We start from the raw sequence: 24,680 nt of genomic DNA on the forward strand, positions 1-24,680 counted from the left end.
CCTCCCCCTTCTCCAGAAGGGATAAAAACTCTTTTCAGCGCTTTATCAAGCATTTCCTCCCTGCTCCTTCGTCCCCTCCCCTTTATGGGCAGGAAACCCCACACAGAACGCTCTCCAGCTATCTTGGCCCGCGGCAGCCTCCGTGCCGCTGGGAGGAACGGGGGCGCTCTGCGGGCGCAGAGCTCCCTAAGATGGCGGTGGCGGCGGCACTGGTAGGGCCGGGCCCGCGGGCCGTGCTTGCCCGCTGCTGCCGGGCGGCCGGGCTGGCGGCTTACTCCTCCGTGCCCGCCGGCAGCACGGGGGAAGGCCAGCAACGGGAAGGTGAGGGCGGGGGGCGGCTCTCGGGCTGCGCCTGCTTCGCGTTTGCAAGCGAGGTGTTGTGTTCTTGTTACAGCTGCAGTGCGTTGTCTGAGTGTGTTCTGAGCGGCGGTGCCATGGGTTGCCGAGGGACGTCTGCGTTTGCTGTGTTTGCCCAAGCTGGGCGGTTTTGCTTGTTCTGAGCCCAGATGGGTCCAAACGCGCGGCACGCTGCTGGGCAGGGTTGTACCAGCAAGGTACAGCCTTCGAGGCTGCGTGGACGTCTGCTGTGTGCAGGCTCAGGAGGCCAGGCTACCGAGAGGGCCTTTGGGTGCTGTCAGGTGGTGAGCCTCAGGGCGCTGTAGGAGTAAAAAATGGCCTAAGTCGGAAATCTTTGTAACAGAATATGATCGGTACGAGTGAAGTGTGTCTGTGGGCGAATGCACCGCAAAAAAATAAGGGGTAATAAGAGGTAAAGGAACTCCAGCTGAGCTGTTGCAGAGACCTGTATGTGTTTTTTGTTTTAGATTTCTGTATAGCAAGAAGAGGAAGAACAGAATTAGGTCCATAAAACATGCAGATAAGGAAGACAAAAGAACTGTCAAATTCAGGAGTTTTTCCTGAGACTTACGAGGGTTAGGGGTGTAAAACAAATTAACAGGTCAATGAGAACAAAAGCATCCACTCATAAACTCCGTTCAGTGATTTTTGCTAAATAAGCACTGCATAGTAATGTGATAGCTATGCAGGACAGCAACAATACATTAAATTTACTCTCTCTCTCCCCACACCCCCACCCCCAATAGCTGAAAACAAATTTAATTTGTATGGGTACTATAGAATACGCTTTAAGTATTTTAAAAAAGCACTGCAAATCATTATTTTGTGTGCGTGTGTTTGAAGACAAGAAAGTGAAGATTTCTGTTTATACCAAAAATCCAGTGGGATTTGGTGGCTTCTGTATTTCTGTGAATCCCTTCCCATAGATCCAACTGATGGCCATTGATTTAAAAAAAAAAAAAAAAAAAAAAAAAGAGCCTAATGGTTCAGGCCTGCTAAAAGAGAGTAAACTTTGTGTTACTGTATGCTGCTTCTTCTCTGTGTTCGCTCAATATGCACAATGAGCAATGTAAAATGGCAGAAAAGAAACTCATCAGTATGTTCCCCATATAAAATTCAAAAAGAAAAACAGTACAATGTGTTAGCTTGAAACTTGAAATTGTTGTTGACGTGTTTCTAGGATAAACTCAATCTGACTGAATGGCTTCAAAGCCTTTATTATCTTAAGTTACAAAACAAGTGAGCAATCTGAGTATGTGATCTTCCCCTTCTTCCATATAAAGGCAAGGAAACAAAATCTTTGAAAAGCTTCTTATTTCCACAGAAAGATTACTCTGCACTATTAAGGACATCTGGCTTATTTCTCATGTCCTGATTTGAAAAATGTTTATCAGGAGGTGTTGTTGTTGTTTGTTTCTTTTGTCTGTAGCAATATAGAGATTTGGAATTACTTAAGAGTATTAATAGATATTGTTTTGGTAAAAGGAAAAAAAAAAAAGCATGCTGATTACATTATATTTTTTTTTTTCCAGAAAACCATATAATAGTTTGTAATGAAAAATATTCCTTTTAATTTTTCTTCCAGCTTCAATAAGGAGAAGAGGCAGGACATCGCAGTTTGTAAGATCGGTAAGAACTGACACTATTTGCAGCTAACTCAGTGGTGTCTGAGAAACTAGTCTAAGCTGTAAACTTTAATAGTTTCTACAGGAACACCTTCAAAACAAGGTGAAATCATCCAATGTGATGAAATTCCAGAACGCACGCCTAACTTCTTTAATCTCCTAGCTGTCTTCAGTCTGCATTCTTAAAAACAAAACAAACAAACAAAAAAAAACTAACATGTATCAAGGTCTTAAAAGTAGTATATAGCTGCATTTAAAAGAAAACCAAAAATCTTAATTTTGTTTTCAGTATGAATTTGCAGGATTTGAAAAGTGGTAATGTGATATGATTTTAAAGGCAAGTAGTAAAAGTGGACCAGGTGTAAATTTTTGTTCCGTTAACTTCCAAGTGTAGATGTAATGACACAGTAAAGCAGTCAGACCAGCTGAATGAGTATGTCTGTTTCTAGACTGATATACTATGTCTATGCCCTTCTAGATTAAAAAAAAAACGGAGGGGGGGCTTTGGGAAAAGAAACGATGGTGCTTTATTTTATTTCTTTAAAGAGCTAATTTCTCTCTCGACTATGAAATACTGGTTTGATTCCACCCTCCTTCAATTTAACACAGCACAAGATAATGGCCAAATCTTCTTCCTAAGCATTTCTGAAATAAATGCAGTTGTATTATTTATATTGAGACAGGGAGGCCTGCCACCTGAATCTTGAGAGGCTGTCCTTTAAAAATTCCATTGGAAATGAACACTAATGTTTGATATTAAGGCGTGTTTTGAAATTCTTAGTGATGGGACTTCCTGAAAATATTATTTTAATAACTTCTTGTGTGTGTGTGTTCTTGCTGTCTCACAAAACCGCATCTCTCCTATCAACTTCCATAATTTTGTTTGTTAGCATGCACCTCCCAGAACTGAGAGAATGGCTGTCAACCAGGACTGGAGCAGTGTTTATCCAACAGCAGCTGCATTTAAAGCTGCATCTGTGCCTCTCCCGATTAGAATGGGTTACCCAGTAAAGAGAGGTGTACCTCCACCAAAAGAAGGCAACTTAGAGCTTATAAAGGTAAGCCACATTGAACTGGTATGTTTTAACTTTGAGAATTGTTGTTCATTAAGACTGCACTGCTTTGACTGGAATATTTTTCACAGAATCACAGAATCGTCTAGGTTGGACTAGGTGATCTTGAAGGTCTCTTCCAACCTCTGACCTAACACTAACCAGTCCTCCACTAAACCATATCACTAAGCTCTACATCTAAACTATCTACATCTATTTTATTGGGTAATGTTTTCTATAAAAAGTAGAATATTATTCTAGTTAGATAGTAGCAAACCTAAGAAAGAAATACAAGTGAGCCAAATCAGCAGACTTGGCTGGGGTTATCATGCCTATGACTTTTATAACTGGGTTTAAGTCTTATGCTAAATGAGACTTGAGGAGAGCCTTCTTACCTTAATTTTATATTTAATGTATTGAATTACGTTAACAAATGTTGAAAGTGTAATCAGATTTCAGTAATACCCCTTTTATTTATGAACAAAATGCTGTTATTTTGGTAACTTTTAGTATGTCTATTCTAGATTCCCAATTTTTTGCATCTTACTCCTCCTGCAATTAAGAAACACTGTGCAGCTCTCAAAGGTGAGGATTTGGTTTTTAGTTGTTTTCTTTATCTTTTTTTTTTTTTTTTGGGGGGGGGGGGGGGGCATTGTTTAAAACAATGTCTGGTGCTTTTAAGACAATTCAAAGTGTAATTGTGTGACGGAGTAGGAAGTGAGATATGATCCACCGCTGAAGCTGGTTATTCATCAGGCTTTGGTTAGTCTTGTACTTTGGTTTTGCTTCATTAAAGTCATACAGGTGATGGGCAGGTAAGTCTTGTGAGGTTTCCAGTATACCAGTGAGACTATTAGGTAAAGTGCTTGTAGTGAAGAATTCATAGTTTAGAGTCTTAAGGAAAATGAATGATGGATATGATTCAGTTCTGAGAAGATTAAAGCCTGGTTTAATCACGGCTAATGGGCAGTCATTCTGGTATGCATTTAAAAAATGACATTAATAAAAGAGAGACTGTGTGACAGCAAGGTATGCAGGGGAGATAGAGGATTCAGTGAAGAACAAGAGCACGTCTGCCAGCTAGCCATTTAAGAGAACTAGATGTGGAAGCTAGTGTATGGAGGAGGTGATAAGAGAGATGTCTTGAATTGCCTGTATACAGATGTACACAGCATAGGAAACGGAAGGAATTAGAAGTCTGAGGAGTCAGAAACAGAGGGAAAGCTTGCTTGACTGAGATGCAGTGTGAAGAGTGAGCTGACTTGTGCCAAAAAGTACAGTTTGGATGCAGACCTTTGCTATGAAGATGGGTGGCAAGCTGGCTGAGATTTTGAGAATCAGTATCAGAGGACGCCAAGAAGGATGTATAGGTGGGCATCTTCCAAACTGGCTAATTACGAGGAGGAAGTGGATGAACGTTTCTTGAAACAGATTAAAAAACCCTCACAGTTACAAGCCTTAATTCATGGGGAACTGCAGCCATCTAAACATGTCCTGGAAGTGTAACAGAATGGGACAGAAACAACCAAGGAGACTTCTGGGGTACATTTATAGATAATATTTTGATGCAAATCCTGGTCAGACTGACCATGGGAAAGTTCTGTTGCATGTGCAGATAAGGAAGAGCTGGTTGGGGATGTGAAAGCTGCTGGCAGTCCTTGGTTGTGAAAAATGATGAGGTTCAAGATTCTGACAGAAGTAAGGAAGGCAAGTAGCATATTGACATCAATTTATTGATGCAAATTATCTGCCAGTTGATGAGGAGAGGTGATCTGAATTCATCGTTCACAGACAAGGAAGAATGGTCGCATACATGACAGCCTTGGTAATAGTGGTCATGGAACTGTGGAGTTAAAAATCCTGAGAGATGTGTGCAAAACAGACAGTGGAATTACAGCCAGGGCTTCAGGAGAATGGTTTTGCCTGCTCAGTAGTTTTGGCAGATCTTATGGGAGACTGTCCTGGCGGGGCAAAGTGGACAAGGAGAGCTGGTGGATGTTCAAGGACAGTCTTGTTAAAGCACAAGAATGGTCCATTCTAGTCAGCAGGACTTTGAGCAAGTATGTTAGAAGGACAGTATGGGTGAGCAGGGAACTCCTGAGTGACCTAAGGTGCAAAAATGAAAAACACAGAAAGTGGAAGCAAGTACAGATAGCCAAGGAGGAAGAGGATATTTTTCCTTGACAAAGGAAACAGGACAAGAGGGAAGATGCAGGCAACTAACTGCAGGTCAGTCAGCCTTACTGCAGTCTTTGGAAGGTTATGAAGGAAACTCTACTGTAAGCGACGTGCTTCCAAGTATGTGGAAAATGTGCATTACAAAAAGCTGGATGATGACAGAGAGCAATACTTCAGCAAGATTTCAGATAATTACAAACTGGGGGTAGAGAGGGGGTAATGGGCAAAACAGGTGACACAGCTGCCATTCAGAGAGATGTCAACATGCAGAAAAAATTCTGCTGGTGAGACCCTCATGAAGTTAAGCAAAGACAACTATAAAGTCTTGGGTCTGGGATGGAATAACTCATGTAGCTGTACAGGCTGCAGGGGAGCATATGGCTAGAAAACAGCTTAGCAGAAAAGGACGTGTGGGGCCCAGCAAGCTTTTGAAAGTTGAGCATGAAATGTTGAAGCAATGAAGGCTAACTGCATGTTGGGTTGTACTAACAAGAGAATAACCAGCACATTTAGGATTTTTGTTCCCCCCACTTCATTTGGAACATGAGACTACAGTTGGAGTGCTGTGTCCGGTTCTGAGAAACCCAGTACAAATAAGACTTTTGAGATACTGGAGCAAGTCTAGCAGAGACCCTGTCATTATCTGAATGAGTATGGTTTCATTTAAAAACTACTTCTAAAACATATATTACAATAAGTTTGAGGGGGAAAAAAATACGTTACTTGTTTTCCTTTTATTTTACAGATTTCTGCACTGAATGGCCAAGTGCTTTGAACAGCGATGAGAAATGTGAACAGCATTTTCCTGTTGAAATTGAGACAGTGGATTATGTTTCTGCAGGGACATCTATTCGTAATCCCAAAGCAAGAGTGGTGACTCTAAGAGTAAGTAGTACTCTGGTAAACACCAACCTTTGTTTTAAAAAGCCAAATGCTTGGCTTTCTTTTCAAAAACATTTACAAGTATGATACTTTGTAAGGGAGTATGGGAAATAGTTCCTTGAATATCCAGAAAAAGTAGTGGTGAATTTCATATTGCAGCACGTTAAAATTGAGGTTTTAGTGATATGGATATGTATTTATAAATGAAGATTGAGCTCTGATATAGGCAAAATAGCATACATTCTGAAAAATCAGCTTTTCCGTATGTAGACGCTTGTAAGTTATCACTTAGTGTGGGGCTGCATGCTTCACTGAAAATATCACCAACTTTTTCTGAAGAGATCTTTTTTTCTTTTGGTGAGAAATCTCAGTCAAATTATACCTGAGGTCTGAGGACCTTGGTTTTGGCTTTGACTTTTCATCATTGTCCATGGCTGTTACACTGCATGTACTCAGAGAATTATTATATCAGAAGTTGTTTCATTGACTACAGCACCAGTAGTTGACTGGTGCTGTAGTTATGGGGATCTCAAGTAACCATTGTCTAAACAAGTATTTAGTCTTTCATGATACTGTTGATTCAGTCTATTGTGACTTATGATGCTTAATATTAATTTGCTAGAATATGATGGAGACAAATCTGGAATCAGTAGTTTGTCCAAAACCATACTAAATATTTAATTACTAACTTGAAATGGCAAAATGTGGGGGACGAGACGGTAGTGTTAGGAACAGAAGGTTAAGATCCAAAGGGAAAAGGAGAGTGTGTTTTCTAATTCTGCTTTATACTTGCCCTGCAGAACTGGAAAATCTTTTCTGCTACCTGTTTACTTGTTCTAACTGTCATATTTGTAGATGCATATCTGTATTAACGAATAGTGTTCTTTTATACATTTTTGGTACAGCTAAACCCATGATAATAATATCAGGGAAGAATAACTTTAAAAATCTAGGAAGCAGTGTTGTGAAAAAATTGAATTTGTGAATTGTGTGTACATACATTGTGGATTTTTTTCTTGTTTTTTGATGAGGGATGGCCCTAACTCTATACTTTAGTCATGTTTAGTACTAACCCAGGTAAAGCAAGCTAGTATTTCTTGTTTCAGTATCAGCTGGAATTGACTTGTGAAAATTGATTATTTGCAGTTTTTCCTAAGCTGCTGCTGATGATAAGGAAGAAGAGCCTCAATAGGCTTCTTTGCATTGCTTTTTTTTTTTAAACACTAATAATTATTTCAAAGGTGGTCTAAATTGAATTTTTGCTTTTGTGCTGAGTTATGACATAATTAGAGCATCTCTAGATTTCTTTGTTTTTAAATATGAATTAGAAATATGTCACCCTAAGCCTGTTTGTGATTTTCTTTTTTTTTTTTTCTGATTTGGTGAATGAAATTGTTTTGTCAGATAAAGCAAACTAATGCTGGAGATCTGGGTTGGTGTTTTTCAGTGTGCTGAAACATCCTATTAAGTTCAGAAGTCATGATCGTAATGTTGTATGTTTGTCACAGAGCTGTGTCTGAAACCCATTGGAGCATTATTTCTTTACGTGAATATTAGACAACGTTAAAGTATTTCTCAAAAACTCAGCAATTTGTGTGAGCATTGCCAGACAGCAGTGAGGGCAGGCTGTTCTGAAAGCGAAGGCGATACAGAAGCAGCAAAGCAAGCAGGGAAGTGACCTCCCCAAAAGGATGCAGTTACTACATGGGCAAGGCAGTAGAACTGGCCTGGTAATAGTCACCTTGTCCATTTGATGGTCCAGTAAGCACCTGACAAGTCTGTTGTGATAAGGCAAGCTTGAGGTCAAAAAGGGACCGGGATTAAGTGTGGTGACAATACCCAGAGTCAGTCAACAGTTTAATTAAATCCATAGAGATGCAGTACGAGTGAGGTCAGGCCAGTGAGTTAAAGATGTTGGTCAGGATCTGGATCAGTGAAGGCCATGGCCAGGCGCAGGCATAGCTGCATTGTGGCTCAGGCAAAGACTCAGTCTTGAGTGTCTCAGCTTAAACACAGCTTCTGTATGAAGCTACAAATGAAACTGACAGCTTTTTTCTTATGAAAGAAGTTTAAGTAGAAATATTCCATCTCAGCTTCTCTGAGAAGAAATGTATTAATTGAATATTCAGATTTATACATGCCTTGTATTGAAAAGCTTTTGACTAGTGATATAATTGTAAGAAATTCTGTAAGTGCATATTTAATAGCTATATTTTTAATTCCTGATAAAAGATATGCCTAACCATATCTCAAAATATTTTTCAGGGTGAAGAGATTGAATTTCTCCAAATAATTAAAAGTATTTTCTCTTGTATTCTAAGGTTAAACTATCTAACCTGAATTTGGATGACCATGCAAAGAAGAAGCTTATTAAACTTGTAGGAGAGCGGTACTGCAAGGATACAGATATACTCACTATTACAACAGACAGGTATGGTTGCAGAAAGGAAAAAAATGCCGTTAGCAATGGCTGCAGTAAAGAAAGCATAGTATCTCTTCTGGGTATATCAGTTAATTTTAATGTCTTTGCAACTTGCGTCTTTGTGTTTTTTTGTCTTTTCCCAGGCTAAAATATATATTTAGATGTACCAATACTCCTATTCATGTGTTAAAAATTTAATGGACAGATTACATAATGTGAAACCTAATATATGCTTAATATTATAATACACATGTTATAAGATTATAGTAATATTAATATTATAAGATATATATTACCATAGACAGTCTAATCCATTGTAAGTCAGTACTACTACTGAAAGGATTTCTCCTGAAGGTATAAAGATGGAAAAACAAAAGGAATTTTTTAATCAGTTTCTGTCCTTGATCTAGTTCACTGCAGGGCTTCTGGAGCTGACCAGAGGGAAAGCAGAGAGGAGAAAGGGAAGTAGGAATGCTCCTCTTAGTAGTAGCAATGCCAATAACGGTCCTCTGAGTAGCAGTGCCAATTTTTGTCTAATTAAACTCATTATACAGCTATAAAATCATTTGGGATTACTGGTGTAGGTCTCTTCTGTTTAGAATTGAACTGAATTCTGTTGACTTTGCTTGCTATTTGATTCCTTGGTGAGCTAGTAAGCAATACCTGGGAAATTATGTTGCATGCAGGACAAATAGTCTCCTAAGTCTGAATGCAAGGGTTTTCTTCTGTGCTTGCTATCAGTCTCTCTAGAAAAGAGAGAGAGGAGCTCTTGCTTATCAAAAAGATGTGAAACAAAACAGCCTGCTGGAAGAAGTGTGTGTGAGGGGAAAAAAGACAAGAGCTTATTGGACATCAACATAAGGAAGAGATTAATGTCATCAAAGTCTCAGCAGTTGATTATGATGACTAATTTTAAGAAATACCGTGTTTCTGTAGTGCTGTATCTTATCCCAACACATTTTTACTTGTGATTTTGTTTTGACATACAGCTACATGCATGGACTTAAACTCTTCTTCTTAAGTTAATTGACTAGATCTTCTGATCTGAACTATATCTAATGGATTTTTTCACTGTCTTCCTCCCTTCGGGTCTGGCAGAAAAATTGAGATTTTTAGGCTGTACATATTGATGTATGTTGTGTTCAACTTTGGCTATCTCTGGTAGAGGGCAAAGTGCAATCCAAGATAGGTTAATGTGGTTTTTAATGGTTCCTGAAGATCTGTAAGTTTTTTTTTTTGTACGTTTTCCTTCAGACTTGCAGATGCTCATTCTTCCATGTCCTTAATAGTCATGCTTCTATTGTGATGTTAGTCTTGGTTATGTGTAATTCAGAAATGTATGTGAATGAAACACACATTCCTGTAATACATGTATTTCCTAGGTTACAGATCAGAAAATTTGGTAGATCTAGTATTTTGTTCAAAAGTGATTTGGTTTCAGAAATGCTAGCTTTGTTTATATATTTTTTTCAGGTGCCCACTAAGAAGACAGAACTATGATTATGGAATACACCTCCTCACAGTTTTGTACCATGAATCTTGGGTAAGCAGTTGGGAAAAATCTCCCACATGTTGTTGCTCTCAGTCCCTTCATCCCTTTCTCCTACCTTCCTCACATCTTCATAAAATAAACATTAATTGAAACTTGTGAAAAGTTCTGTGACTGCGCACAACTTAGGACAAATTATGCCAGACTCTTCCTCTTACCTACCACCTTTCTTCAAATTCAGTGGAGATGTTTGAATATTCAACAGTCATCTTAGACTTCATTTCTCTAACTTTACCAATGCTATGTTGTTTCTTGTATATGTTGTATGTTCTGTTGTATGTATGTATATGTTCTAATACATAGAATGCTATATCAGAAAGTTTAAAATTTTTGGAAGTAAACTTTCCTTGGAAGGCATAAGCTTTGAATTTATCTGAACTAGCAAAGCAAGCTGATTCAAATTAAGTTTCACAAGCAACTGAATATCACATTTGTCATAATGTTGTCTGTTTGCTGGAATAGATTCACTAGGAGAAGAGCGTTGATGTGTGTGAAAGTATGTATGTAAATCAGGCTGAAAAAGAAACCGGTATAGAGAGGCATGGTAGTTAGAGGAAGGATCTGTAAACATGTTTGTAGTACAGTTTTTATTGGACTCAACAAAAAAGAAAGACCTTGAAGCAAAAGCATATGAGGAAGCATCTTGAAGTATCTGGGAATTACTGGATGTGTTCTAGCTTTAGTAACTAGAAAAATGTTACTATTGAGGAAGAAAACAAAGCAGACACACATGAACAAAATACAGTCAAGATTAGATACTGTATGTTAAAATCTTTATGGTCTAGAAGATGTTGATTCCCAGTAGCTAAGCAGATTGAAATTGTTTTTGTTTTCTTTAGTGTCTTACCTGGACAGTGAAATAATACACTGGAAAAAATAAACCTTGTGACTTATTTCTTCATAGTTTACTTCTTTTCTGAAGTTAGTTAATTTCTGACCTTAGTACTTCCTTTCTAACAATGAGCCTAAAACTGACTCAAAGTGTAGCAGAAAACACCCTCATTCTTAGGATTCTTTTAGTTTGGCAACATGCTGGGCTGCCTGTGCATGGTATTCAAATAGAAATCAGGTGATTCCAGAGAAATGGTGTACTCTGTGATTGTCACTTCTTGCCTATGCGTTTGATAAAATGACCAGCTTTAAAGATAAACAAGTCTATTTAAAGAAGCAGAAGGGCTTATTTTCAACATGGAAGTTATAAAAACTGAAATACAATGTAGTGTCTAGATCTTGTCCAATTCCAAAATCTTCTATGTATTGTACAGTCTATCTTTTCTTGGAATTTTCCTGGTCTGTAGTAAACTGTAGCTGCAATTTGGAAGTGTTCTGCATCTTAAATACTCTCTCAAATTTTTTCTCAAGCCGGAAGGAGTGAGGACTGAAACTCCTTTTCGGATCTTTGTTTTTGCTCAGAAAAGGGATGCCATGCTGATCTGTTAGTTTTAGGGTTTCGTTGTGTCATGGTTAGTGTCCTGAATATAAATAAAGTTATTGCATCTCTTTACTAAAATATTTATTCCAAAATGAATACATTGTAAACTCTTCTGTAATCACTCAGTATAGGATGTATTTGGATTTTTTTCAAGTAGTTCATCTTGTTAAATTGTTATATAAGTGAAATAACTAACATAGAGGTATTAAAGACACTATTCCAATTTATTGATATTTCATTACATTTCTTAGGATTACATTTCTTAGGTAGTCCTCTCAAAATAGTAAAACATCTTCAGACCTTAGCTCTTTTACAGTGATTTTTTTAGATTTCTCTGTTATGATGCACTCTTTAAGTTGTAGCTGATTAGTTAAGAAAATTCAAACTTACTATTTTCAGTTGTTAGTATTTGAATTAAATGTAGGTATTTAATATTTTGAGGAATTACTGTTCTTGATTTTGATCATTATAGTGATGACTGGAAATAAGGAGGTTGAGCTGTATCTTCTGCTCATTAGAAGTTTCCTTGACCATGTTTGGAATGGTAGAGTACATCAAATGTAACTCAACTTATGCTAACATCTTAAAAAATTTGTTTGCCTTATTTCAAGTGCTTTGTACACACGGATGTCTTTTTTCTGAACAGCATTACATTGCATTACAAATCTTAAATTAGAGAGAGATCGGTTTCCAGTATTTAACAATGGCAAGAAAGCTAGACACCACTCTCTTTATTAATTCCAGGCAGCCACCACATCTGTCCTTTGCTCTAGCATTACTTAGTGATAGAAGACAGGGCTATATGATATTGCTTTGGTAGTGTTCAGTATGTATTGAATACACACAAGTCTCTTTCCCTTTTATTACCTTTCAGCTTCCATGTTAATATTTGATGAGCTCATCAATCAGTTGTAATTGTCTTTGATTTCCATGAAAAATTGATGATCTGCTGTGACATGTTTTGTTTTGTTTTGTTTTTTCCATGATCACTGGTAATCCCTTTTAATAATTTGCTGAAAGATAGTTTGGATGCATTTTGTAAACCATATGCAAACAATCTGTGGTTTGTTTTAATCTGTGTGAACTTCAAATACTGGGGGCTGGGGAGAATTAGCTTTCCACGTAGACAGTAACATCAATCCCATTTACAGAACTAATTGCAAGACTGACTTTCCCAGCAGAGTGCCACACTGTGGTTTTCATGCATGTGCTTTATGGAATTAAATAAAAAGATGAAAGGAGTGTTCCATTCTTGCTGAGTGAAAGCAATGCTGATGGCATGTAAATTGTGCTGTTAATCCTGAAAATTTTGCCTGCTATCTCTAAAACATGGCATAACTCTATAATTTATAGTGGTCTCTGGATTCTGTGAACCAGCAATCATGTAAATATATTAAAAAGAAAAATCATCTGCTGATATACATCAGGAAGTTGGATTTTCAAGTGTAATTACCTTTTGAATTGCCACTGATTCTTTTATTATGGTTATAAAATAGAGCACCAAAACCAGAGCACCGGTTTAGGAATCTGAAACCTATTTTTAAAAGAAAGTCTGTGGGTTTGTTGGGTATGTAGTGAACTACATGCTATATACCGCTCTGTTTTGTAGAGAGAGGCGTTTCCAGCAGGAAGTTGCTCTTAAAGTAATGAGTATGAAGAGTTTAGCTCTGGTTTGTCTGTCTTTGCATATATGTGCTTAGAAGGCAGAATTCACCATTGTGTCTCAACAGTATCCTTTGTAGTACAACTTTTCTAGTATGGTCTTCCACTCTTAGCTTCAATTAAAATCAAGGGCATCCACATCTCAGCAATTCTGTTTGTAGAGCAGGTAGAGTTTGGATGGAATTATTTTGGAAGAATCCTAGTTGTAGTGTGTTTACAGCTGAAATATGCACTAAGTCTGAGACAGAAAGGAAAGAGGGAAAATTATCAACAATGTGTACTGCTCATCCTCAGAGCATGGTTAAGAATATGGTTAAAAATAGTGTTTTTTTTTTCTTGCTTTGGGATTTGGAGAAGGGAGCTTGTTTGCATTTAAATAAATGAATAAAAGGTTATCCAAAACAAATTTGGCTAGCTGGTTTCTGAGAAGTACCACAGCCAAAGTGAAGGAAGCATGAAGATTGGTTAGTGCACTGAAATAAGCATTTTTCTCCTCTAACTTGTTAGCAGTTAATGGATGATGCAAGAAAACAGTAGCCAAATAGTGAAAGGCTCTGAAGATACCACAGAATCATAGAATATCCTGTATTTTAAGGGGCTTATGTGCATCATCAAGTCCAACTCTTGGCTTTACACAGGACCACCTAAAAAAATCTGACAGTGTTTGAGAGCATTGTCCAAACGTTTCTTGAACTCCAGCACTGTTACCACAGTAACAGTCACAGTTAGGTGCTGTTACCACTCCTCTGGGGAGCCTGTTCCAGTGCCTGACCACCGTCTTGGTGAAGAACCTCTTTCATCCAACCTGAGCCTTTGACACAGCTCTATGCTGTTCCCTTGGGTTCTGTTGCTGATCACCAGCAAGAAGAGATCAGCGCCTACCCCTCCATCCCCCCTCATAAGGAAGCTGTAGGCTGTGATGAGGCTTTCCTTCTCTGGCCTGAACAATCCAGGTGACTTCAGCTGTTCCTCATATGTCTTGCCCTCTACACCCTCCACCATCTTTGTAGCCCATCTCTAGACACAGTCCAATAGTTACGTCATATATTGTGGTGCTCAAAACTGCACATTGTACTCAAAGTGAGGCTGCACCAGCGCAGAGTAGAAAGGGACGTTCACTTCCCTCAACTGGCGAGCAATGTTGTGCTTGATGCACCCCAGGATATGTTTGTCCCTCTTGGCTGCCAGGGCACACTGACTCATGTTCAATCTGCTGTCAGCCAAAACTTCCAGATCCCTTTCCACCCTCTCCAAGTCAGTACATATAGCCATGGTTCCCCTGTCCCAAGTTCAGAATACAGCACTTGCTCTTGTTAAACTTTATATTGTTTGTGCTTGCCCAGCTCTCTGATTTGTCAAGATGTCTCTGCAAGACGTCTCCACCCTTGATGGAGTCAACAGCTCTTCTCAATTTTGCTGTCATCTGCAAACTTAGTTAGAATACTATACCTTCAAGTCCAGCATCCAAGTCTTTTATGAAAACATCAAAGAGAATTGCCCATAAAATGGAGCTCTGGGAAACCCATGTAGTGATTTGCCATCAGCCTGGTGTAACCCCATGTACTGTAACCTTTTAAGCCTGATACATCAGCTAACTGTTCACCCATTGTAGTATGTGTTTATCTGTATGCTGGACATTTTGTCCAGAAGGATATTATGAGAAGCAGTATTGAAGGCATTACAGAAGTTCAAAAAGATTACATCACTTGGTTTCCCTTGGTCAACTATGTGGGTGACCATGTTGTAAAAGGAAACTTCATCACCATCATTGGTGTTGAAGACGGAGGCAAAGAGAGCTTTAAGTATCTCTGTTTTAGTCTATGTTCCTGTATCGTGACAGTCCTCATAAAGAAATGGACCAATGTTTTTTCTGGTCCTCCTGCTGCTGTTAACATACCTTTTTTTTTTAAAAACAAAAACAAAAAAAAACAAACTTTTATTGCTCCCTACAGTACTGGTGAGCTTCAACTGTAATTGAACTGTTTTGCATGGATTTTTCTCGCTGCAATGGTGAGAAGCATTTCTGTAGTCCTCCCAAGTTGCCCAATCTTGTTTCCAGTGGCCATGTACTTTATTTTTTTCAACTTAAGTTCCAGAACTTCTGCTGGCTTGCCTGACTTCTGACATTTTGGAATTGCCTATTCTGTGCTCTGGAGAAGTGATGCTTAAAAATTGTCCTGCATTGATAGACCCCAGTGTCTTCCAAAGCCCTTTCCCAGGGGACCTTTACTAACTAGTACTGTGAAGTCTGTTCTCCCCAAATCCAGAGTTGAAGTTCTTGTAGCAGTTTACCTCCTATCATTGAAGGTTTTAAATTCAGCTACTTTGTGGTTGCTATGGCCAAGATGGTCAGCAATCACCACTTCACCCGTGAGACCGCTGTTCACAAGCAATAGATGCAAGAGTATACGTTTCCTAGTTGTCTCTGTTAGTTCATGTACCAAGAAGTTATCTGTGACTGAACCAAGGTTTTTAGCTCATCTTACTTGTTCTTCATGCCATGTGCGTTGGTGTAGAAATATTTCAAATGTGCTTTGTTGTACCCAGCACCTTCATGAGCAGACTGAAGGATCTCAGTAGTACACAGTTGCTCAAGTTTTGGCGTGCTGTCCCATACCTTAGCAGCAGTGGGCCCGGTTTTATTCTTTTCCTCCAAATATAAAGCTTTGTTGATCAGCCCTTATAATCCCTGTGCAAAAGTCCTTTTCCCCCACTGGAAAAAATGTGTAACCTGTCAGGCATCAGCAGGCCTGGTGTTGTGTAGGCCATCCCATATGCTGGAGGATATTGTCAGGTGGAGAGGATCTTGCAGGAAAATTCAGGCATATTTTACAAGTTTGAGAGCTCCCTTTTTTGAATGCATAGAGAAGGAACTAAAACGAAGGAAAACTTTACTGGATTTTGTGTGGGGGTAAGTTTTAGAGGAAAAAGCAGTTAACACTGAGAGAGAAGAGAGGGGAAACGAGTAGAAAGACTGCTGGTAAGTGTTAAGATAAAGAAGCTGACAAAGGTGACAGGAGTGCAAAAAAAAGTCCATTCATGGCCTGGGAATAGAGAAGGTAGCTAAGGCTGTATGATTACTTTTAGGGAAAGTGGGATACTACTGGGTAGCCTTTGGGCTATAAACCCTAGTGATTAGTAGTTTTAAAAGAGTATTGCATTTGAAACTGTCCTCTCTTTCCTGTCTCTTGTTTTCACATGTAAGCATAAGCAATGGACTTCAGCAAAATCTTGCTAAAGCTGAGGGCATTCAGGACTTTTCAGGGTTGTGCTATGACTTTATGAAAACATAATGCAGTGTTACCAATTGGCATTTAATCTGTATTTAGACAACTAGAAACCCTTTATTTGGAAGCAGGAAATGTGATGATTTTTTCATTATTTAGTAGACATCCATGTAATTAATAGTGTAGCCCTTACTATTGGCAAGGGGTATCTTGCTTTTTTCTGGCAGTCCTTGTTACTTTCTGGCAGGCAGGATTGCTTGCTTGCTTATTTTAATAGAGGAAGTGAAGGATGAGAGGAGGAAAAAAGTGGATTAATTGTCTGGTCCATGACCTATGTTTATTATCATGGTTTCAAATGAAATGCATGGTAATGTAGCTATTAATAATAAAGCTATTGGAAGTTGTTCAAAATACTGGCAGCACACTGGTGGATTGATAGGTGTTGCTTGGTAACTATTCTGGGTTTATGTGGGAAGGTTTTGGTAGCAGGAGGGCTGCAGGGGAGGCCTTCGTGAGAAGTATAGAACCTGCTTCAAGTTAGGTAAGAGCCAGTTCCACACAGCTCCAAAAGGAACCCAGCCAAGCCAATAAGTGATGTTGGTTGCACCTCCATGAGAGCAGACTTAAGAAAGGGGGAAAAACTGCTGCAAAAGAGTAGCTGGGAGAGAGGAGTGAGAACCAGCCCTTCAGCCCCCAAAGTCAGTGCAGCAGGAGGTGCTCCAGGCACGCAGCAGCAGTTTCCCTGCAGCCTGTGCAGAGGCCCCTGGTGGAGCAGGCTGTCCCCCTGCAGCCCATGGGTCCCACATGGAACAGATCTCCACGCTGCAGCCCATGGAGGAGCCCCTGGTGGAGCAGGTGGATGTGGCCTGGAGGAGGCTGCGGCCCATGGAGAGCCCCCACAGGAGCAGGCCCTGGGCCGGAGCTGCAGCCCATGGAAAGGAGTCCATGCAGGAGCAGGGAGTCTGGGGGGAGCTGTTGCCCACCTGTGGGGGGCCGTGCTGGAGCAGTTTGCTCCTGGGGGATGGTACGGAGCCATGTGGGAGCGGCTCTTGAAGAGCTGTAGCCTGTGGGAAGTCCCTGCAGGCTCACGTTGGGAAGGTCGGCATCCCGTGGAAAGTAGCAGTTGAGATACAGCATTAGGGACTGACTGCAGTCCCCATTCCCTTGCACTGCTCAGGGAGAGGACGTAGAAGAGGGTGAGTATTTTTAGAGAGGGAAGGTGTTTGTTTTTAGTTTCTCGCTGTTCTAGCTTTTTAGTGTTAGGCAATAAATTATATTAATCTCCCTATGCTGAGTCTGTTTTGCCCGTGATGATAATTGTTGAAGGATGTCCCAGTCCTAATCTCACCCCTTGAGCCGTTCCCTTCATATTTTCTCCCCCTTTCCCTTTGAGGAAGGGGAGCGAGAGAGCAGTTGTGGTGTTCAGCTGCCCATCAGGGTAAAACCACCACAGTAAGACAGCGTGCTGATTTTTGAGAGGGATCTGAACAGGGGGAGCAGTACTTGCATCTGCAAGTCCTACTGCATTCTTGGTTCAACCATTCATATTACAGGTTGGCTAATGAGGTTGTCTAAATCTAATAAAGAGCTCAATTTCTTTGGAATCCGTTACCTAAAAAGGTGCTGAAGTAGCAAAAAATACGCCATCAGATTCCAGGCTGATGCATTTGGCAGCTTGATTTTGGTAAATGCAGGTAGATGTCAGACACGTGAGTCCAGTTACCTTTAAAACATTCAGATTTGAAAAGCAAATTCACTATTTTAAAAATACTTTTGATCTAAAAATGTTTTAATGCTTTGAGATCTTCATGTTTAATGACTTTCAGGCTGTTAATAAAATGTTTGTGTTTTTATTAGCTTTTAGAACTTATTCAGTAGATATCTGACTTGCACCATCTGGCAAGGAATCAAACTTGTTTGGGACTTTCCTTTTTAAATTTTAAAGTCCTTTAAAAAAAACTCCATGGGATTATTTAAAATTCCTTTAAAATTCCTTTGGATTTTTCTTTTTAAAATTTAAATTCCTTTTAAAATTACTTCCTAGGATTATGCCTGGAGTGAATTCTCCAAATGAAAGGTTGAGATATGTTAGGTAGATTGTTAAACAGCAGCTCAAACAGTTGTATTTTTGCTGCTTTACATGATGGTACTTCTTGTATACTGTAACAGCAGCTCTTAAAAACTTAATGCATTTTAATGGTATTCAGTTGTTTTTAAAGAGTAGTAGATTGCTGCCCTCCAGTGGTTGAAAATAGCATAAACTGATTTCTTTGCACTCAGCTGGGATTAATATTTTATTAATAAAAAGTAAAATTGTGTTATGAGTTTAAAGTAGGAGGGAATGCCAAGTGAGCAGACAGTTAAATTTCCAATAAGGAAAACCATTAATAGTAGTTTATAAATGGAAGGGATCTGAAAAAGATAGAGTGAAAAGGAAATAAAACAGAGTTGTTTTAAATCAGTCGAGACTACAGAAAGTTGCAGCAATATAACGAGGTCCTGCTCCACATGATTTTCAACATATACAAATACAAGTTGATGCAGCATGGAGGAATCATCCTGCATTACACAGACCTGGTAAGATAATTAGTAAAAAGTTGCCCTTTCATTTTCTATTCTCCAGTGTACCTCTTAAGTAAAATGTGTAGTGTGACAAGAAAAGGAGGGCTGTAACCCAGTGATTGTACCTGTACATGTACCTGAGAGAGAAGGATACTGAGCTCTGGACACTGTTTAGTATCACTGAAGACTTCTTAGTGTAAATTTCCTGTCTTTTAGAATAACGAAGTGTGATATAATTACGTCCTTCGTACAATAGTGTTCCTTCAATACCATACCTTATATATAGTACAAATAACACAACCTGATGCTGAGGTGAGGGTGATCTCTAATGTTGTGATACTTAAAAAGATACTTACAGATAAAGGTACTTACTTTGTTTTCAAAAGTATATCATATTTTATTATGCACTCACCAATGATCAAAATCTAATAACTTGCAAAGAGTCTATCATTATTGTCAGTCAGAAAAGATAAAGTTAGGTAGCATAATAGATTTTCAATTTAATAAACTCTCTTTGAATATCTGAACTAAAATATTTAAAATCAAATGAAAGAAATATACTATCAGGAAATATGCATTGCAGTGAAAAAAGTTAAACTACTTTGCTTGGAACCACAGGGGATGAACACTGAAGCAAACATTTATCATGAAGCCAAAGTTGAAACAAAGCTGTAGCTTGCAGTGGTTGAATTAAAAATTGTCTACGTAATATTTCTGACTTTATAGAAGTCTGTTGCATTATTTTCAGCCCAGGAAAGTTGTTACTGTTTTTTGAAGAGGTAGTCTAGATTATGGTGACTACTGGAGACTCAAAGTTAGTGGCAGAATCAGAGATGAAGTCTATTGAATTTCATAAAGTATGGAACTATCTCTTACATCCACTTTTATTTTTTGAGGCAAAGTTCTGTTGTTCTACTCTTTCCTATCTGCTTATTCTCCTTTTTTTATTTTACACTTGTCCCTTACTGAAATCTTTAGTACTCACAGTCTTCCTCCAAATTTTCCTTGATACTCTAGAGGTCCTTTCTGCCTTGTGCCATTGCTGCATTATAGAGAATACTTTCGTGAGCTCCGACCAAAGTATTTTAACCTATTCTGTGTCACCAAGCAAATAAAAAATAAATAAAATTGTGTCCAATCTCTTCACATACAAACATGTCTTGCCCTATTTACAAATTTACAGTGATATTTATTCGTAAATTGCCAACTTAATACTGCACTTCAGTGCTGTAATATCTCTAAAAATATACATATCTATTTTGGCAACTCCTCTTTGGCTAAGAGGTATCCAGTAATTTGGAGCATCCTAGCATTTCTTACCTGAAAATCTGAAATCTGTGATTATTGTACCACAGAGGTTTTTGTTTTGTTTTGTTATATCCATTCAGTACTAAGGAAGAAGTATATTATATCCAGCCTATATAGAATTTGAAATGTCACTTTCAATTTAGGAAATCTCCTCCTTTCAAATAAAATCCCACTGCAATACTTGTTCTTTGCTAAACAGCATTATTTTTTAAACTGTCCAAAATGTCAACTGTCAATTGACTAGAATGCGTCATGTTTTTATTTTTATTTTTTTTTAATATGTGTGCCAAATACAATTTCAGTTGAAATGTCTTCCCCAAAAGAAACACCAGAGAAGTAACAATACTAAACCCCCATGTGGCTGCGACAAAGTTTAGGAAGGATAAGCTGGCAGAAAAACCACGACACAGTGAAAAGCATACTGAAGTGATCAAAAATGATTTCCTATTTTTCTATAAAGTTTCAGTTTGTATTGATGCTTCTTAGGTAATGACTCTTATGTAAAAAGCAGTTTCATTGGCTGGAGTACAAATGGAGTATATATGCTGTGTCAGCACATCAGATTAAGCCTTCATTTTGGGAGGTTTACAAACCTTTCCAGTGCTTAAACTGTAGCACAGCAGATTTGCTTAGATATAAATAGAAATAAATTCTTACTCTGTTTATGACATCGGTATTTATGTATTTGCATTAGGAAGTATATTTTGTTTAGCAGTAGGTTTAACTCCTTTGATTTTTAGATGAAAAGGTGTTTGTTTTGTTGTGGTCACCTTCCCTCCCAAATTCTAATCGGAAGTTATAATGAGAGAAAGTTGAAGTTACCAGCTGAGTGCATTATCAGTCAGGCTGGTTAATATTTACTGAGATACTGTGTTCTGTGTGATAGAATGAAGCAATTGCTTTTAGTTGATTTTATAAAGAAATATTTATTCATGAATTTTAACCCAGTTCCTAAAGTGTGGATTCTCAAAATATGTTACACACCTTCACACCTATATTCCAGTTCTCATTGTTTTATTCTTGTTTACTACATTCTTTACTAACATTTTAAATTTGCAGGGAACAAAAATACCTAACTAATAAAAGTCAGAGTGGAGACCTCCTTTTCAAAGGTTCTTTCTTTGTCTTATTTTTCTTCATAACACCTTAGACTGAGACTACAACATTTGCAGTATTTCCACGATTCAGAGTTCATGGGTACTGGTCTACCTCGTGTGCTTTTTCAAATGAAAATATACTTCACTTTTTTTTCCCCTCTCGCAATAAATCTGGTTGAAAAGGTATTTAAGTTTCACTCAATACATTCAGCTTGCAAAAATCTGGATTCTGTTCAGTTTCCTGTTTGTGATGTATGTCTGGACCTGTGTACAGCAGGATAACTTTTCATTTTGAGGCATGGCCACCAACATAGCAGTAGTGGATACAAGCTGCTTGTAGTAGGGCTGGGGAACAGATTTTGAAATCTCCCCCTACCATCAAATCACTTCCTGGCTCCCTTATCCCCCCAGAAGTCAGATTTTGTTTTAAAATCCATTTTGATACACCATTCTGCTGGGAAAGATTCCAAGGAAGAAATACTTTGTGTTGTCGTTTTTTTCTTGTGTGTGTGTGTGTGTTTTTTTTTTTGTGTGTTCTGTAGCTCAAAAGAGTCAGGGAAACTGTTAATCTGTTTATCAGCATGCATCTTTGAAATCCCAGAAGTAACTTGTGGAGCAATAGAGATAAATGTAATAACTGTGGTTAGTACTTGTTGTCTCCTCTATAACTTGAAGGCATTTAAAAGCCTTACAGTGATCTTTTGTTTGAACTTCAAACTTGACTCTGGCAAATGGTCCAGAGACTAACCAGGGGTGATATCCATATTCCTTTACTCTTGAGAAACCCAATCCCTGTGAGAGAAGTTTTGCTTTAAAAAATGTCTTGGATGCCATTGTGCAGGTAAATGGGGGATATGTAAAATAGGATGTCATTCTTAACTTTAAGAATGTGTCAGTGTCCATTTTGATTCCTGTTATTTTTCAAACATACAAGGAATAACTTACTAACTTGCTCTACTACTGTTTTAGCAATAAGCAGTAGACTAGACTAGAGTATGTCCTTTATTTCCCTCTAGAAAATGAAGTTCTTTTACTTCTGTGTTGTATTGTGTCCAGGTTTTAATGTCAGTCATATGAGCCTTTTAGTAATGTTAATTACTGTTTCTGACTAAACATTTGGACTCTGTTTTAAAAGACAAGAGATTCCATTCACCAGATGCAGCATTTATTGAAGTATTTTTAAATTCAGATAGACAGACCCAAGCGCACAGGGTTATAGGTAGAAAACAATTCTCAGGCATTAATTAAACTTTGTTAAATATTACGATTCAGCTGCAAAAGCCTTGTTGACTAATGGACAGGATAGTTCATTAAATAAAGAAAATCTCCTGTGATTGTCAAGTTTATTTGAATTCTGCAGTCATGTGTCAGTAATGAGAGTTAGTTGTTACTAGCATAGCAGAGCTAAAAATTTACTGAAGAACCCTTTATGGCAAGGGATTAAAAAAAAAAAAAAAACAACAAAAAGAGCAGACCAAACACAAAATGCTATGAATGCTTTAGTAGAATAGTTCTTTAAGCTTACTTCTAGAGAGATAAGCTTTTGATTTATACAACAACTACGTAAGGAAAAACATGACCACCAAAAAAAAAGTACATCAATTTGTGATTCTTACATAGTTTGGAAAAAAAGATAATGTCAGCATTGTTTACATTAATAATACACAATACTTATTTGTATATTTTTAAAATATGTAAGTATACCAACTATCTACATATACATATTTGCAAGTGTGCAATAAAAATGAAATTAAAACAGCACGTTATGACATTGAAACGTCCCTTAAATAGCAGGAGGTCCCACTAAATTAGGGAAATGTTTAGATACAAAATTTACTCTAAGTATCAACTGCCTAAGCCACGTATTTACAGGCACTAGGATGATGTCTTGTGTACTCAACTTCTGATCCTGTCTAATCCTGCAATGCCAATTAGGTTTAAAAAAAAAAAAAAAGCACCTTGTGGATAGAGATACTTTGGAGGAGCAGTGTTTTGCAGGAAGAGGAAATGGATTAATTGCTGGTGTTTTTCCTTATGAGTCACAATTTAAACATTTCCCAAATGCTGAAGGATTGCTCTCTCTCATCATAGGTTACTTGGTATGAACTGTTTCAGTTGGCATATTATAGCCAATGTAAACATACCAAAATCATATGCTAGGGACAATAATAGCTAGGTGACTATTTAGAAAGCTTGAGAATTTAGATTGACTTAAATTTACTACTTCTAGAACCTTTTTTATTATTCATTATGTATATATAATCCATAAAGTTTTCTTCTCATTCGGACTGGTCTTGTTATATCTGTCAGCTATATAAATAACTTGGTAAGTGGGAGGGAAGAAACTCACTGTGCACAGAAAACGTATGGTGTATGGGCATCTCTTTGAACTCTGAGGCTGGAGTTACAAGACTTATACTTCAGAGGACAAATGTCTTCCAGAATAGAAGGTTGTGTGTTGTTTTTTATAAGTGAATTGGAATGAGAGGGAAATGTTTCTACAAATTACTATAGCTTTGTTTCAGTTTTCAGTAGCCTTTAAAATAAGGTGTATTTTCTTTCAGAAAACAGAGATGTGGGAGAGTGAGAAGACTGAAGAAGACATGGAGGAGTATATCTGGGAAAATAGCTGCTCTCAGAAAAATGCCCTGGATACACTACTTCGAATAAAAGCCACAGAGAATGTTAGTAATGTAGCTAAGGAGGAGCTGCTTGCATCTGAAGTAGTTAAGAATTACAGAAACTCTGTAACTGCACTTAAAAATGAAGGTGAAACAGAAAGTAACATGTCTCAGTATAAGGAATCTGTGAAGAAATTGTTAAATATATAAGCATTACCATGAAAGATTCTGCAGGTACATCTGATTATTATAGACATATTAAACTATAGTTAATAGCTCTGTATGATATGGATATGTAATTATTTGGAACCTTAACCAAAGCTATGAAACTTGATGATAAATTCATTTTAAAAGTAGTCAGATATTTCTTTATTGTTGGATTTTCTTGTAAACATAATTTTTCTGTTCATGAATCTTGTTCTTTGAATAAACTATATTTTGAGTCATATTGGGAACTTGAACATTCTATTCTGTGCTTTCTTAGCATGGGAGATCCAGGCACAGTTCTGTATTTAATCACATTCTGACTTCTCACACAACTTCTTGGCATATAGTTAAACAGTTTTCAAAACAATAAAATGACTTAGGCTCCAAGTTCCATTAACCTTGAGGCTTTTAGTTAAGAGATTTAAAGTTTCTAAATGTTTTCCAAATGTCACTCAGTATTTTTTCTACCTCTGCGCCCCATCTGTTAAGTAAAGGTAGT

The 24,680-nt window shown here is 37.9% G+C and overlaps 1 protein-coding gene across 1 annotated transcript; it reads left to right on the top strand.

The window, feature by feature from the left end:
• MRPS35 (mitochondrial ribosomal protein S35) lies at positions 1–24,420 on the top strand. The gene is made up of 8 exons (XM_082773779.1): positions 1–321; positions 1,943–1,986; positions 2,873–3,040; positions 3,559–3,619; positions 5,958–6,097; positions 8,416–8,525; positions 9,990–10,059; positions 23,918–24,420. Exons 1-8 carry the CDS (start codon positions 192–194, stop codon positions 24,182–24,184), a joined length of 990 nt encoding a protein of 329 aa, XP_082629905.1. The 5' UTR covers positions 1–191; the 3' UTR covers positions 24,185–24,420.
• Positions 24,421–24,680: the final 260 nt, after the last annotated feature.

The sequence above is a fragment of the Aythya marila genome (genome assembly GCF_965140915.1).
Source record: "Aythya marila genome assembly, chromosome: 1".
Lineage (NCBI taxonomy): Eukaryota > Metazoa > Chordata > Aves > Anseriformes > Anatidae > Aythya > Aythya marila.